The 17920-nt window shown below is 42.0% G+C and overlaps 1 protein-coding gene across 6 annotated transcripts in view; it reads left to right on the top strand.

The window, feature by feature from the left end:
- The window catches only part of cgnl1 (cingulin-like 1), a 226906-nt gene that overhangs the window by 120907 nt on the left and 88079 nt on the right, over nt 1-17920 (top strand). For all 6 annotated transcript variants that reach the window (XM_072278440.1, XM_072278437.1, XM_072278439.1 and 3 more), the window contains exons 9-12: nt 1598-1804; nt 3285-3389; nt 10562-10714; nt 15834-16004. In XM_072278440.1, coding sequence (XP_072134541.1) covers nt 1598-1804; nt 3285-3389; nt 10562-10714; nt 15834-16004 — 636 coding nt within the window. The remainder of the gene's footprint in view (nt 1-1597; nt 1805-3284; nt 3390-10561; nt 10715-15833; nt 16005-17920) is intronic.

Genomic DNA, 17920 nt, shown 5'->3' with positions numbered 1-17920 from the left:
CCCTCTCAACCCCACTCTCTGCCTTCTCCCTGTATCCTTTGACACCTTTACTAATCAAGAATCTATCAACCTCCATTTTAAACATACCCAATGCCTTGGCCTCCACAGCTATCTGTGGCAATGAATTCCACAGATTCACCACCCTCTGTCTGGAAAAAAAAAGTCCCTATCTCTGATTTAAAGGGACATCCTTGTATTCTGAGGCTGTGTCCTCTAATTCTAGAATCCCTTACTAAAGCAAACATTTTCTCCACATCTGCTCTATCTAGTCCTTTCAATATTCATTATGTTTCAGTGAGATCTCCCTCATTCTTCTAAACTCCAGTGAGTACAGGACTAGAGCCATCTCATCATACATTAACCCTTTCATTCCTGCAGCCATTCTTGTGAACCTTCTCTGGACCCTCTCCAATGCCAGCACATCTTTTTATGACAAGGGACCCAAGGCTGCTCACAATACTCCAAGTGAGGTCTGACCATGTCTTAAAAAGCCTCAATATCACATTCTTGCACTTGTATTCCCATCCTCTCAAAATGAATGCTAACATTGCATTTGCCTTACTTACCTCTGACTCAACCTGCAAGTTAACCTTTAGGGAATCCTGCACACGGACTCCCAAGTCCCTTTGCACCTCTGCTTTTTGAATTTTCTTCTAGTTTAGAAAATAATCTAGGCTTTTATTTCTTCTATCAAAGTATATGATCATACACTTCCCTACACTATATTTCCATCTGCCATTTCTTTGTCCATTCTCCTAATCTATCTGTCCAACTGTATCCTCCCTTCTTCCTCAACATTATCTGTCCCTTCAACTATCTTTGTATCTTCCACAAACTTGGCCACAAAGCCATCAATTCTGTCATGCAAATCATTGACAAATAATGTGAAAATAAATAGTCCCACACAAACACTTGAGGAACACCACTGGACCACCAGATGCCAACTAGAAAAGGCCCCCTTTATTCCCTTTCTTTGTCTCCTGCCAATCAGCTAATACTCTATTCATGTTAGTATCTTTCCTGTAATACCATGGGCTCTTACCTTGTTTATCCACCTCCTGTGTTGCACCTTGTCAAAGGCCTTCTGATAATAAATAATGTTCACTGACTCTCCTTTGTCTATCCTGCATGTTACTTCCTCAAAGAATTCCAACAATTTCTCAGGCAAGATTTTCCCTTGAGGAAACCATGATGACTTCAGCCTATTTTATCTTATGCCTCCAATTACCCTGGATTCTCATCTTAATTAATTCCAATGTCTTACCAACCACTGACATCAGGCTAACTGGCCTATAATTTCCTGTCTTTTGCCTCTGTACCTTCTTCGAGTGGAGTGCCATTGCAATTTTCCAGTCCTTTGGAACCATTCCAGAATTTACTGATTTTTGAAAGATGACTACTAGTGTCTCCACAATCTCTTCAGCTACCTCTTTCAGAACTCTGTCAACTTGCCAGGCAAGCTTGGTCTGTAAGAATAGAAGAGCCATTTTATGATATTTTAGTGTGTTTGATGGCACTGTGTTAATCTTGTTTTGAACAAGCAATCTTAGTGTTATGTTAAAGGCTTACAACTTTTATCACTAAATTATTCCATCAGAGCAAAACGAAACTGGAACAAGAAAATATTGAGACCAAGCGAGCGAAGAATGCAGTAGAAGATCAAGTGAGGAACCTCATGGATGAAAAAGAAAGCTTGAAAAAGAAAGTTGACAAATTGGAAGCTGAAGTTGGTGATCTCAGTCAAATCATTGATAACACGAAGGAAGAAGAGAACAGACAGAAGGATAAACTGGCACGTGTCGAGGTAATGCAGCTGGAGAGATACGGCTTGTCTCCCTACAGTCTCCTCCTACCTGCTCTTTTTCTATAGTATTGTTGTATTTTAACGTGGCTGTAGTTCTTTGTGAAGTTCACATTTTAGCTTAAAACTCAGACTTCTGTGTCCAATTGAGTTGGTTAGCACTCCTGAGTTCCCGTGTACCCAAGTACCAACATGTACCAACAAGTTCACATTTTAGCATAACACTCGGACTTGTGTGTCCATGAGAAAATCTGCAGATGCTGGAAGTTCAAGCAACACACACAAAATGCTGGTGGAATGCAGCAGGCCAGGCAGCACATATAGGAAGAGGTACAGTGGACGTTTCAGGCTGAAACCCTTCGTCAGGACTAACTGAAAGAAGAGAGAGTAAGAGATTTGAAAGTGGGAGGTGGAGGGGGAGGAGAAGATCCAAAATGATAGGAGAAGACAGGAGGGGGAGGGATAAAGCTAAGAGCTGGAAAATTGATTGGCAAAAGGGATACAGAGTTGGAGAAGGGGGAGGATCATGGGATAGGAGGCCTAGGGAGAAAGAAAGGGGGAGAGGAGGTAGTTATTGAGATAGTTAGCACTCCCAAGTACCAACGTGTACCAACAAGTACCAACAAGTTCACATTTTAGCATAACACTCAGGCTAGTGTGTCCAATTGAGATAGTTAACTCTCCCAAGTACCGACATGCTGAGTTGACAATAAAGCAGTGTTTCACCATCCTGAGCTTGAATTATTCACTAATCGTTCTTTGGCTGTATGGGTGGACCTTCACCTAAAGGGCTGCAGTGCATCACCTTCTCATGTGCAATTAAGGATAATCAATAAAGACTAGCTTTGCCTCTGATGCTCACATCCCGAAAAGTGATTTTTAAGAAATTATACATTTGGTATCATTGTATAAAACCAGCTTCCAAAATCATTAACTGTACAAGCAGCCAAAAGTAGCTTCAGAGAAGTATTTATATATTGCTTTTCAGTGTGAAGAATTCTAGTCTCGGTTCAAAGCAATTCCTTCCTTGAGGGTGTTGGGGTTTAAGGGTGTATCTTTTGAAGTATTAAATCTTTGGAGTAGAGATATCACCTCTATATTGTATTGTTTACTTTGTTTGAACTTTGCTTTTAACGCATCTGAAGTTTTGTTTTTTTTTTCTGATAGTTCCATTTCATCACTGGTGTAGTCTCATGAAAGATTGTTTTGTGATATGTCAATATGGAATCCAGTAGATCTCATTTCATTATTTAGCAAACTGGGTCTCAAAATATTCTTGTATTTCTCATTTCCTTTCCTGGAACTGATGTGCAGAAATGTAGGTATGAGTTCCTCCCGAAATAGCCTCAGACATGTGTGTCCATTTGAGATAGTTAGCACTCCCAAGTACCAAGATGCTGCGTTGACAGTAAAGCAGAGTTTTATTGTGTTAAAGTGTGTTCAGTGATGAACACAAAAATGATCATTACTTCAACTTTTGCAGCAAGAGAAGAAGCAATTGGAAGCAGCCTTGAGAGAAGTTGGCGATCAGGAACAGGATATCTCATTTGCAAAAAGAGCTTTGGAAAGTCAGCTGGAAGATGCCCAGGTGAGGTCTAAGCGCCAATACATCACATAAAACCACATTATAGTGAGACGCCTGTCCAGTTACTCCTTCCCCTAACACGTCCGTCCCTTTGATGTTATACTGTGGAATGATCAGTAACTTGTATGCCTCTATAACTGCTGAAGGCGGTGCACATTCCTATTGTTCCAACATGCAGTAACCAGCAACTTAAAGCAAAGTTTCACTGAAAAATTTCCCAGTCTCAAAGCAGTCTGTTGAAGACCCACTGTGTTCACATTTTAGACAAAAAGATAGCCATTAAGTTCATGAGGATTTGTTACTGGCTGTGGATCCCAGTGTTAATTATGTGGGCACGACTGAACCACCTTCTGGTTACACTGACATGACAATTCACAGCAATATTGGGGAAGCATGCAGGTCTTAACTTAACCTTTATCAGGCTACATTTTAGTATTTAGTACTTTTCTTCTCTAATGGAAATACAGTAGATTTCGTTTATTTGGCCCATCGGTTAATCATGGCAGCCAGTTATTTGGGACAACTCTGAAAGAACAAAATATTATTGAGAAAGTTCCCTTTGTTTATTTGGGACCCTATGCTGCTTAATTGGGACACGAGACTTGCTGAGCAGTTTCTAACTAACATAAGTTGTGTGCATTTGTATGGCTGTTAGACATCGCACTGTTCAAAAATCCGTGATTCTTTGTCACTGATAGTTAGCGAAAATTAAGCAGTAAGACAGTTCCAAACTTTTTGCTCTCTGCAGTTTCAAGCATTTAGACTTGGAGATGTTGAAACAGCCGAGAGTAAAAAGAAACAATTTCACTACTTCAACAAATTAGGAACTACAGAGAAATTTGAAGGTATCAACAATAATCTTGGAAGTTACAATGAAAATGAAGATTTGGAGGATGCATTCATCACAAATTGTATAAAGGCAGTTTGTTATCTGCACTAGATGTGCACCAATTTTGTTTGTTTACAGTCAATCAAAGGAACACGGTTGTCTACTCTGGACAAATTCCTCTGTTGATAACTATTAAGATCGATTACACTTTTAAAGTACTGCATTGGTAGTATTCTAAGTTGTTACGTATTTCATTTAAATACATGTTACTCAGTTAAATAATAGTTTTTCTGTTTTTATACTGTTTTCATGAAACTTTGGCTAATTGGACAGCTCCTTAATTGGGCCAAAATGTCCTGGCCCTGATGTGTCCCAATTAACTGGAATCCACTGTACTTTCAACCTAGTTTTGCTGCATTCTGTTTGAGAAAAGAAAATGAAGTATGTCTGCACATTATTGTTTTAGTACAGTAGTTATACCAATCAAACCTGCTCCACGTTCCAATATGATTGTGGCTTATCTCCCCCCAGCCCATGCCTTCTGATAGTGACAGTTTAAAGAGCGTCTCAAAAAACCTGGCGATTTTCTATTGAAACCAAGCGTGTGATGTAGGAAGTGCATTTGCCTTGGAACTCTGGGTTTAGTTGGAAGTGGAAATGCGGGAAAGATGATGGAGAAGTAGGCATGAGTACCTGGGTCTCAAAGAGACAAGGTTGAGTTAGGATTGCTGTAAGTGGGTGGTCAGTGGTCCAGAGGGCCTGCATCTGTGATTCTGTGACTCTGATTCGGTCCTTTGGGTGGCTGCAGGACCTGCTTATTCTGCTCTGCAGCCTTCTGGCAAGGAATACCGAAGGCAAAATGCCCCTGTTCCACTGGTCACTGTGAGAGGCTGCACTATTCCACTCACTGGCTTCACATTCCTATGACCTCAGATAAGCTTCTGACCTTACATTCTGTCTCTCACCAAGATCATGTATTTTCAGCTCACTGACAGGGCCCAGTCTTCAGCATTGAGCCCCCCTTCTGTAATACTTGACCTCCAGACCACAAGCCCCATGCTTGCTGACCTCGATGTGCCGCAAATAAACAAAAACACAATAGTGCTGGGTGGACTGCCCGGCCCCACGGGCCTGTCTCACCATTCAAGGTGATCATGGCTGATCTACCTCATCTACTCTCTGCCAATTTCCCCTGGACAGTTCTTTCAAAAGCTTACTTCCTCTTTAAATACTCTGTGGTGCTGCCTCCACAGCCCACCAGGGCAGAGAATTACAGAGATTTATCAGCCTCTCTGAAAAGCAATTCCTCCAACTACAGGATGTCCCCTCACTTGAGTCTTCTGAGCCGATGGAAACATCTGTGGTCTGCCCTGGACCACAGACTTGGGGCTGTTTCCTCAGAGTGCTGGGGGCTGAGGGGAGTCCTGATAGAAGTTCATAAAGTTTTGAGAGGTATTGGTAGGGTAGGCAGCAGGTAAGTCTCACCTAGGGTCAAAATGTTTAATACCAGAGGGCTGGCACTTAAGGTGAGAATGGGATGTGCGGGGTAAGGTTTTTGCAGGGAGAGTGGTGGCTAACTGGAATTCATTGCCAAGGGTGGTGGTGGAATCAGATATGATGATGACGTTTAAGAGGCTCTGAGATGGGCACACAAACGTACAGAGACTGGAGGGATGTGTATGTATGCCGGAAGAAGGGATTAGACCTCATTCGTTTATTCGTTTGGTACAGGATCATGGGCTTGAAGGGCCTGTTCCTGTACTTTACTGTTCTGCGTGCTCTGTATACAGCTTCCTTAGTCTTGAGTCACAATCAAGGGGGCTTACACTCTGCATAATACTCCTGTTTTGCCAGCACCCTGTACAATTGTAAAACAAAACTTTCCTATTTCTAATCTCCAGCCCCTTTGCAGTAAATGTGACAGTTTTCCCCTACACCGAGATGTTCAGATCCTCCTGTGCATCAGCATCAGGTTTTATTTGAATAACCCCTCTGGGACATCTTGGGTCATTTCATTGTGTTAGCTGTAAGACAGGTGTACAAGTTATCGTTCTGGATATATTCCTCTGTTCCGGTGGTCCCTTCCCTCCGAGCAGTCTGCTATCATGCAGCCATACAACCTGTCCTATATGTAGCAACTAACAGGGATGCCCTAATGCTGAAGAAACATTTATAGTTCCAACAAACTACAGAGTAGTCCAATCCCATACACCTTTCTCCAGTCAGTTGAATGAACACTTCCATGAGTTTTTCTGAGCATATACTGTCATTCATTGGCAGAACTTAGATGGTCAAACCAAACTGCTCTGAAATGTGGATTGGAGTTCTAACTGATGGAAGAGGATATACTTTGATGCTATTGGTACCACATGTGTAAATATAGCTTAAAACTACACATTCTCTAATAATTTATCCTTGAAAGGAATTTCTTTCAATCTTTTTATTAATTTCATAGAATGAAAACATAACATAACAATATTACAAATAGTAGGAGATACATTGTTACAGTTAAAATAAATAATTGTAAGACCAAATAGTGTAAACTAACAAAACTCCCAATCGTGTAGAATAGGAATGAGTAATACAAAGAAAAAAAAAACTGAAAAAAACATGGAAAAGAAAAAAAAAGAAGAAAAAATCCTATCCCAAAAAAAAACTAAACTAAACAGAATTAGTTAACTAAACTAAAGACTTGGGCAGTACTAACAACTTAAAAATGTGAAAGAAGAAAACCTTAGTGTCGACGACTCTGCTCCTCTCAACCAGCAGTACAGAGAGATAAAACAAGTTTGGAAATCGTCAACTTACATCAAATGAAAATGCTGAATAAATGGCCTCCAAGTTTTTTCAAATTTATTGGAAGGGTTATAAACCGCGCTTCTAATTTTTTCCAAATTCAAACAGACCATAGTTTGTGAAAACCAATGGAATAGAGTAGGAGGGTTAATCTCTTTCCAATTCAGCAAAATAGATCTTCTAGCCATTAGAGTGAGAAATGCAATCATCCTACGTGCTGAAGAGGTTAAATAACTTGAATCTATCATTGGTAATCCAAAGATAGCAGTAGTTGGGTGAGGTAATGTCTGTATTCAAAACCGTTGAAATAATGACAAAAATATCTTTCCAATATTTTTCCAACAAAGGACATGACCAAAACATGTGAGTTAAAGAAGCTATCTGGAAATGACATCTATCACATACAGGGTTAATTTAAGAGTAATAACGAGATAGTTTATCTTTGGACATATGGGCCCTGTGCACAACTTTAAACTGTATCAACACATGTTTGGCACATATAGAGGATAAATTAACCAAATGAAGAATTTTTTCCCATTTTTCAGTCGGTGTACAATCTTAAGTTCTCTTTCCCAATCAGCTTTAGTTTTATTGGAAACATCAGGGGATAAATTCATAATTATATATAATTGCTACAACACTTTTCTGAGAAAGATTTAAATCTAAAATTTTTTCCAAAGTGTCCATTGGGTATGGGTGTGGAATTTCTAAGTAATAAAGTAAGGGATTTATTTTAAAAATGCACAACTAATTGTTTTTAATAATGTACATTATTTGAGAGTCCTTGTGCAGGATTCCCTAAAGGTTAATTTGCATGTTGAGTCGGTGGTGAGGAAGGCAAATGCAATGTTAGCATTCATTTCGAGAGGACTGGAATATAAAAACAAGGATGTAATGTTGGGTCTTTATAAGGCATTGGTGGGGCCTGTATTGTGAGCAGTTTTGGGTCCTTTATCTAAGAAAGGATGTGCTGACATTGGAGAGGCTTCAAAGGAGCTTCATGAAAATAATTCCGGGAATGAAAGGCTTATCAAATGAGGAGCATTTGATGGCCCTGGATCTTTACTTACAAGAATTCAAAAGAATGGGTGGGAGTTCTTACTGAAACCTCTTGAATGTTCAAAGGCCTCGATAGAGTGGATGTGGAGAGGATATTTCCTATGACCCGAGAATATAGAACAGAGGGACATCCATTTAGAACAGGATGAGGAAGACTTTTCTGTAACCAGAGTGTGGTGAAGCTGTGGAATTTGTTGCCAAAAGCAGCTATAGAGGCCAAGTCATTGGGTACATTTAAGGCAGAGGTTGACAGATTCTTGATTAGTCGGGGCCTGAAGGGATATGGAGAGAAGGCTGCAGATCGGGTCTGAGAGGGAAAGTGGATCAGCCATGATGAAATGGTGGAGCAGACTCGATGGGCCCAATGGCCTAATTCAGCTCCTATACCTTATGGTCTACATTAGACTAGATTATCACATAGAGCAGAGTTCAATGAAATCCCTTGCTCACATGAAGGTCAATAAATACAACGATAAGCACAAACTGGCAGGCTAGTGCAAAGATTGTAGTGCAATCTAAAGTAATGCAAACAAGTAACCAAGAGAGGCATTTCCATTAACAGTCTCCTCCAAGGTAAAGCCTTCATGTGGACCTCATTGTATAAAGTTCTGTAGCAGCAGGTCTTAGACAGCATCTGTTGAGAAAGTGCTCATTGGGGACTTGCTGGAGCCGTCCCACGGTGATCACAGATTTGGAGATTTAACATTTTCTGCTGGCAGAGAGTGGGGTGTTTTAATGTTCCCCGCTCCCCCCAGGTGACATGTCATGGTCCAAGAGCAGAGTCATCCCTGGGTGATATACTGTGATCCCATCCTCCAACTGTCCTGGTGGCTGTTAAACATTTTAATTTTTCATAGTGCTCTGTAACAATTGAAATATTTAACAAGAGTAAGTGATAAGCAGGTGAGAAAAGGTAAGATGCCGGGGAAGGGAATAGAAGAGGAGGGGAGGGGGAGGAAAATTTCTTTATATCAGAAGGAGAAATCGACATTCACGCCATCAGGTTAGAGACTACGCAGATGGAATATAATTTGTTACTCCTCCACCCTGAGAATGGCCACATCTTTGCACAAGAGGAGGCTCTGGACTGACATGTTGGAATGAGAATGGGAATTGGTATTAAAATTTTGGCCACCGGGAAGTTACACTTTTGGTGGATGGAGAGATTGTGCTCAATAAACGGTCTCATCTATGTAGAGGAGGCCGCATCGGGAGCACCAGCTACAATAATCAACCCCAGTAGATTCTCAGATGAAGTCCTGCCTTACCTGGAAGGACTGTTTGGGGCTCTGAATGGAGGTGTGGGAGGAGGTGATGAGCAGGTGTAGCATTTAGGCAGCTTACAGAGATAAGTGCCAGGAGGATGCTTAGTGAGGAGGGACAGGAGAACCATGGAGGGAATGATCCTTGCAGAAAGTGGAGAGTGTGAGGAGGTGAAGATATGGTTGGTGGTAGGATCCCTTTGGAGATGGCAGAAGTTGCGGAGATTGATGTGTTGGACGTAAAAGCTCTTGGGGTGATAGGTAAGGACAAGAGGAACTCTATCACTGTTAAGGCAATGGGAAGATGGGGTGATCGCAGATGTTCGGGAAATGAAGGAGATGTGGCAGCATCAATGGTGGAGGAAGAGAAACCCTGTTCTTTGAAGAAAGAGGACATCTCTGATGTCCTGGAAAGGAAAGCCTCATCCTGGGAATAGATGCAGCGGAGACAAAGGGAACTGAGAAAAGAGAATAGCATTTTTACAGCAGACAGGGTGAGAAGAGATATAGCCAAGGTAACTGTGGGAATCGGTAGCTTCATAAAATATGTCGGTGAACAGTTTGTCTCCGAGAGATCAAGAAAGGGGAGGGAGGTGTCAGAAATGGACCAAGTGAAATTAAGGGCAGGGTGGAAGTTAGAGACAAAGTTGATGAAATTGATGAGCTCAGCATGGGTGCATGATGCAGCACCCATGCAGTCATCAATGTACCTTGCCTTTTTCTCTTGTGGTATTTCTTCCCCTTGAGATTAATAACTTTGTTGTACCGTGTCAGGTTAATGAGGCACACAGCTAGTGAGCAAATCCACTAGGCTGACTGCTGGCAAATCCACAGATACTCTCTTTGTGCTTCTTCCGCTGGATTTCACAAGGACTCTAATGTCAAGGTGTCCCAGAATCGGCACTTTTGATAGGTATGAATGAATGCTGAATACTTGTAGGGACCAGAGTCCAAAGGGTCTCACTGCACTTTTACAGTCTGCTTACCTGTCTGTGCTCACTTCTGCTGCAGCGCTGCTGTTTTTCAAACAGCTACATCAGAGCTAATGAGCAGATTAGGCTGTTTCTGTGGAGACTAAAACATTAGAGCTCCAGCTTCCTAATCTGTCTTTAGAACTGGAAAAGTGAAAAGGTATAACAGGTTTTAGGCTAATGGACAGTCATTCATGGTGCATTTGCAATTGTTTTTGACAAAATGTGGAATTTCAGTTAATCTCTCTCATTTTACAGAGAAACCTCAACAAAAAGTCACAGGATAATCAGGAGTTACGTGAAAGACTTCAGATGGAGATTGTGCAGAAGGACCTTCTAAAGAAGACGAAGATTGAAATGGAGAATGAAAAAAGACAATTGGAGAAGATGGTTGAGAAGCTTCGGAAGGAGGTTGGGCCCTTTACGTGAATACTCATCACACTGCAGATTATTCTATTGATATTGAGGCATCGTTGCTTCAAGGATGGAAGATGCCTTCACACTTCTGACAAGAGTTAATTTTACAGCATTGTTGTTCTCATGTTAACCTCTTGTCTTTCCAAACATTGATAGGAAACACCGCCAGTCTGGAACCAAACTGCCTGCACTTGGGCAGGTTTGGGATTCCCACAAAATGTACAAATCACTGCTAGCTGCAGCTTTTGGTCAACCAGATGAGACAAAATCAGATTGCAAACATCTGCTTATTTAAAAGCTACCAAATAATGAAAATCTGGCCAAACTTACATAGTAATAGAAGTTTAATTAACTCAGATGTGACTGCCCTCATTTTACTTTGTATAGAAGGTAACAGGTCAAGTCTAATGTTCTTGCTCATACTCAACGGTGCCCTGAATTTTAAAGGAAACCTGATTGCCCAGTGAGTGAGTAAGTAAGACAGTGTAAAGGCTCTCACAGATATGGTGGTATGGATGATATCCCTAAGAGTTAGGACTTGTATGTAGAATAACGAATATGGTTTCATTCTTATGAGGACTGATAGAAGTGTCAGTCATATTAGGCTACATGTCTTCATCTGCTTTCAGTCCTGTGTCAGAAGCAAGGATTACCAGTTCCCTGACTGCAAGCTGCTCGACTACCTCCTTGGTCTGAAATTGTGGGTGTTGTGGGAGGGCCAGTTTGCTGGTACTGGGAAGAATTCACTGTTATAGAGTCCCACAGCCCATCATGTCCATGCTGGGTATTGTACCTATTTGTACAAGTCCCGTTTATCTATAGAATTGTCCCAAGGAGTGGGAGGAAGATATATCTCTGATGCATGCTGTTTCTGCACAAGTATTTCGGTTTCGAACATCCTTAGAGCAGAGTTGAGGAGGAGATTCAAGAGAAATATTTAAAATTATTTGCAGTTTTAATCAACTAAGAAAGACAGAATTTTTAGTAATGAGTGTCAGTACCATGAGGACACTGCCTGAAGAACTAGGAGGGAGCTGAGGTAATTGATTTTATGATCTTCGCACAGCTTGAAAATAGTGTAACCAGGCTTAGTGATGATGCTAAAAGTAGAGTTAGAAGATATTTTTTAGTTTCAAAAATCTTACTTTTCATCAAATGTTCATATATTTGTAACCCATCATTAGTGTGCCATTAGCCAGCTGGTGGTGTAGTGTCATCAACACCAGACTTCAAGGCGAATTGTCCTGAGTTTGAATCCGGCCACTCCTTGCTCGCTTTCCATCTGTGCTGGGTTGAGCATCAAGCTGGCAACTCAGTCTTGTTAAAAAAAGACAGTCAAATGCTACAGAAATGGCAAAAATGCCACCTGATGTGCCGCAAGGTGTGAAAAGGAACAACATCATTTGTATGTCAGCACGTTATTCTGTTTTTAAAAAAAACAAACAAAAATATTCTGTTTGCAGTTCATCAGCACAGTAATGGATTTCCTTTACATATGTTCCTTCAGCAAGCAGTCCAAGTGGATTTACACAGCTTCCAGCCATCCCTGGGCATTGAGACCCTCTGTCAAATGACTTTGACACTCTGTTCAGGGAAGCTGTCTTCAAGATCCAGCATGTCCTTTCCTGGCAGCTTTTCTAGGTCATCATATATAAACCACTGCTTGGTTCTTTGGACAGAGTCTGGCCCAGGCAACCTGACACGCATGTTTTGCTGCAACATGACCAGACCCCTCCTTTGTGACACCAGTGACAGATAGAACCCCAACACAGAGTGACAACCCATCTTCATCAATCCAAGCTCTACGCACAGCCCAGTGCAAATGCACATAAAGATTGAAGGTCGCATGGGGTACATCTTCCTCCATTTCTCTGGAGGTTTGTACATTATATTTCTGCAGATATAATATTTCTCTCTTGCTAGGTGCTAGAAATTAGGAGTGGGCACAGGCCTTACCACATCCAACACTGGGAGCACCTCACACATGTTGAGAAGGACTACCTTCCTAGGCTTGTTTCACCTTGGCTGTAAGTTCCAGCCAGTGTGTTTCAGCTCCTCTGAATCATATTCCCATAGCCTTTGGGTGGTGTTGTGGATCAATGGAACAGTCATTCCCTCTCTAGCGTTGTGATTTGCTCACGTCTTAAAGACCAGTTCAAATTGCTCATGCTCTTTGGATCCACAGAACGTTTGAGCAGAAAATGGAGATGGCACCAAAGTATACAAGAAACCAGAAACGGGAGTTTAAGCTATCGAATGACAGGACCCTTAGCCAGCCCAGAGAGTCTACCATTGCACAGGGAGTGGCTGGAAGTAGAGTAGATATCCTGGCCTTTGCATGCATCAAGAAAAGCCAGTGCCTGCAGGTGTCCTGTAAATAGAATAATATGGTTTGTATCAAAAATGCCAACATAAATGTTCAAGTCTGCCCCACCATTCATTGTGATCACGGCTGATCTTTACTGGCCTCTGCTCCTCCCCTGTTCCAGTTCCCCATACTCCTCAATTCCTCCAGCTTTAATGATCCAGCTTCCACCACACACCTGGGCAGAGAATTTCAGAGATTGACCATCTCCGAGAAAAGAAACTTCGACGTGCTTCAGCGTTAAATGACCACCCCTTATTCTGCGGTTATGTCCTCTTGTTCGAGACTCTCTCACTGGTGAAAACACCCCCACATCTATCCTGTCAGGACCCCCTCCCCCTTGGAACTTGTATGCTTGAATAAGGTCACACCTAAGCCCCATGGAGTATAGACAAGCGTTATGTTTTGTAACTCCAAAACATAAGACTTAATTGAAAGAAAAACACGGGAGCCTGGGATAATGTGTATGCTTCATTTTTACTTTAATGAGGTACGCACATATGGTGTGGTGGAATAATGACATACGGTATGCCATTTATGTACTTTCACATATAACCTATAAAGAATTATGTAAACAACATATCTTAATTAAGCAATATATTTACAATATTGCACAAATTTTACTGAGACATTAAACACACAACACCAAACTGTCGAACTGCCCTTTGACTCAAATGCTCCCACTGTCTGGGATTGAATTGGAGTCACACTCTTCCTGATGGAGAAGTCAAAAAGATTGAGAAAACACAAGCATAATGAAGTGGAGATAGGTACAGTTTGATCTACACCAGTTGTCAGCCTTCTGGCTGAGGGGAAAGAGTGGATGGGTTACTGGTCAGAGAAAGACCCCAGCATGGCATTGATGGATCTGGCCATGAGCATCTGGGACACCAAAAGGAAGTTCCTCTGGACTGGGGAGAACCTGTGTAGTCTTCATCAAGTATTTTGCTGTGGTTGCTTCATTTATGGAGTAGTTGCAATTGTCACTCAGCTTGGCATTTTCTTATGTTTCAGTCAGGAACCTGGACTCTCAGTCCAGGACATCCGCAGCCCCAGTGGACATGCCTAGAAAGCAGGCAGCTGGCCATTTCCTGGAGGCTAGACACTCTAATGATTTGAAGTTGAGTGTTTACCCACAGTGATGATGAAATTGTTTACCAACAGGATAGCCTGGCCAGAAACACAGATGCCACTGCCCTCTGATCAGATCTATTGTTTGTGAGATCACTGTCACCAGAGTAGCCGGTAGTTCGGTGGTGCAGGACACCCCCATAGGCGAGGAATCTGAAAGTCACAGCATTTTAATATTGCTTTCAACACTACACATGTTAATAATGATAGCAGTCTTCAAACCAGTTTTATATTTAAAAAAAAGCCCTGCATAGGCACTCAGTTGCCACTTCGTTAGACGACTCCTCGACCTAACAAAGTGGCCATTGAGCGTATGGTCCTTCTGCTGTTGTAGTCCATTCGCTTCAAGGTTCACCGTGTGGTACATTCTGCAATCCTTTTCAGTACTCTGCTGTTCTACCGCCTGGTTATTTGAGTTAGTGTCGCCTGTCTGTCAGCTTGAACCAGTCTGGCCATTCTCCCCTGACCTCTTTCATTAACAAGGCATTTTCACCCACGGAACTGCCACTCACTGGATATTTTATTTGTTTTTTTTTTGCACCATTCTCCGCAAGCTGTAAAGACTCCAGAAGGTTCAAAGGTTCATCTTATTTTATGTCAAAGTATGCACGTAATGTACAATACAACTCTGATACTTGTCTACTCCAGATAGCCATCAATTACAGAAAGACCATGGGTGTTGATGAAAGAGAATACATTAACTCCCCCCCACCAAAAAACAGGCACAAAGAGAAAAGAAACAAAACTTGCAGATCCCCAAATCCCCCCTTGCCTACAGCAAAAAAACCAGCCACAATAAACAGTTAATGACTGCTACAGATAGAATCCCTGACCCCCCTCACTCACAGAAGAGAACAGCGACTGAGGCACCAAACTCCCACCCCTACACAAAAAATTAACAGGCCACCCACCTGCCAATCATCCACAAGAAAACACCAAAAAAACTGAAGGAAACTGATCTAAAATACAGTTCAATAATCACATAAATTTCAGCATATGGGAAACGTCTTTTCATCTGTGTACAAGGAGAGCAGCTTCACGAGCTTAGTCCTTACATAGAGTGACCACTGATCTGCGACCGAATGCCACCCATCTGGGTTGAACATGCTGACCCAGGTCAAACACAGTTGTTCCAGGAGATCTCTGGAGACCAGCAGTTCCATCATCACTATGGTACTTAAAGCACCCCATCTGGCACCAACAATTATTCCACAGTTAAAGTCACTTAGGTCACATTTCTTCCCCATTCTGATGTTTGGTCTGAATGAGAACTGAACCTTTTCACCACGCCTGCATGATTTTATGCATTGAGTTGCTGCCTCATGATTGGCTAATTAGATATTTGCATTAATAGGCAGGTGTACCTAATAAAGTGGCCAGTGAGTGTACACTTGAAAGCAAAAAAAGACAGGGCTGCAGAGGCAGAGTGGGGAAGTGGAACTAATGGGTAATTAATCGAGAGATTCTGTAAGAATACTGTGGATTGAATGACAGGTCTATAAGGTGATTGGATGTGTAATATGGACCTCGGTGTGTAATATGGAGCTCTAAACAAATGTGTATTTGCTTCTTTGCTTACTTCATCCATTCTCATTTAACTACTGTTAACTTGTGCAGATGGCTGAGGTGACCAAGGACTCTCAGAGGTCAAACCTTGATCTGCGGAAGGAACTCGATGAGTGCAAGGAAAAGAGCCGCAGTCAGCTGACGTCCCTGCAGCAGCAGCTGAAAACCAAGGGTCTGGAGGCTGAGAAATCCCAGCTAATGACCAAGAAACTGCAGGATGAGGTAATGCAAGATGACTCTGTTTATTTAACCTTTGGCCACTCGCCTTTAACCAAAAGGATTTCTGTGGAAAGTTGAGCAAAATCTTCCCTTAATGCAACACAGACAGAAAAGAGATGACAAAAAACTTTTTAATTGACAAAATAACAATGGCAAAGAGTGTACTTTCCACTTGTATCTTTCTAAACCTTGTTGGAGAAATAATGGAAGCTTGGTTTTCCTAACTCTGAACGGAAACTATTTCTGCCTCTGGCTGATTTCAGGAGAGTTAATTACAAATAAACACTGTTAACTTTTTCTAGCTGTCCTCCAAAAAATTTTCAAAATAAATTTCTAGATTTATTGTATGTGCTTTGCATTTGGTAGTCGACATGAATAACTTTGGAATTTGTGTGCCAGTGACCTCAATTGTATGTGATATATGGGAACTTCCTGTTCTCTGTCAGGCAGGATGAACAAAATTGCATGCACTCAAAGTTTAGTTAAGTATAGACAAAAATCTGAGTGCCTCAAAAAAGACATAGATTTGTTCATAAACTGTGAAGGGAAACTACAGTGCTAACACTTCACTTGCTCTCCACTGAAAGGACCAATCTCTGTTTGGTACAGATTGCTGGGCAGAGGTTGTGTACAAAGCTACTGGCCAGTTGAAATCCAGATGTCATTGTGTTCTGGTAGTCTCTGCCTGTGCATTACAACATGGAATTATCAATCATGGGGAATAGGTGTGGGTGCATCTGACCACTGGCCCCAGCCCTGAATTCACTGTTGAGATCGGGGCACTCTGCAATTTACTGAGCAAAGAGCTGAGTAAACCTGATACCACAGCTGACATATTCAGAGTGTACAGTTCAGCATGATCGACATTTCTATGCAAATCTATTACTTAAAATTTTTAAAATTATTTTTCCCAACTGTTTCAGAATATTTTAAATTTCACATGTTCCGAGCTGTTGGATGGTGATGGGACTGTCGGTGGCCATTCCTCCTTTCCCATGGTCTGGGCAACTCAGTGCCCAGAGCAGGTCTGCTTCCCACCTCGGCAGCAACATTGGTTGGACGGGTGGTGGGGGCGGGTGGGGGGTGTCATGCAGCAATTTAACCACGTGCTGCAGAGTTTCGGGTCAGCTCACTTTACAGGGAGCACTTCATTGTTTTGAGATTGGAAAAGGAATTTCAATTTTTTTTTTAGTCTTTGTGCTAGATATTCTTGATAACCCGATGAGCTGTATTGTGGTAGAAAGAGTGATATTAAGAAGCCAGCCTCTGTATGAAGAGTCCACTCTCAGAGACGATGCCACTGTTAAAGCGTCTGATACTTTAGTACAGTGTCTCCTGCCCACCATCAGACATGCCTTTCCCTCCCCTGTCAGCATTCTGAAGGGAAAGTTCCCTGTGTGACTCCCTGGTCCACTTTTCCCACTCCATTGGCTGCTCTCCTCACAGCACCTGCCCATACAGCTGCAAGTCTTGTCCTTTTAACTCCTTCCTTCTCAAACCCTCCTTCCAGTTGAAGCCATGATTCACTTAGTACTTCATCAGTCCATTCTCCTGCATTCACTGTTCACCAGGTGGCCTCCTCTACCCAGATCGGTGACCTGAAGCTTCCGGTCACCTGCCACTTTAATTCTCTGCCCCATTCCCATCTGCCCTGTCTGTCTGTCACCTCCAGAACTATTGTATTGAGGTCAGCGTAGACTTGAGGAACAGAATATCCTTTTCGGTCTGGGCAAGTTGTGTTTTCCTTTAACAATTTCAGGGTCCTTGGGTTCTCTGTGGTTAGTTCTGCTGGATGTCATCCATCTGATCTGTGCAGGCAGAGTGGCATATTCCTTTGTTTCCTCTCTAACTGCTCTTATTATCCCCTAAACCCAAATGCTTCATCAGCAGCTTATCCCCAGGGCAGCCCTGGCATCCTA

This window comes from Mobula birostris, chromosome 14, assembly GCF_030028105.1.
Source record: "Mobula birostris isolate sMobBir1 chromosome 14, sMobBir1.hap1, whole genome shotgun sequence".
Classification (NCBI taxonomy): Eukaryota; Metazoa; Chordata; class Chondrichthyes; order Myliobatiformes; family Myliobatidae; genus Mobula; species Mobula birostris.
Note: the sequence above shows the minus strand (reverse complement) of the source record. Positions and strands in the feature narration are given on the sequence as shown.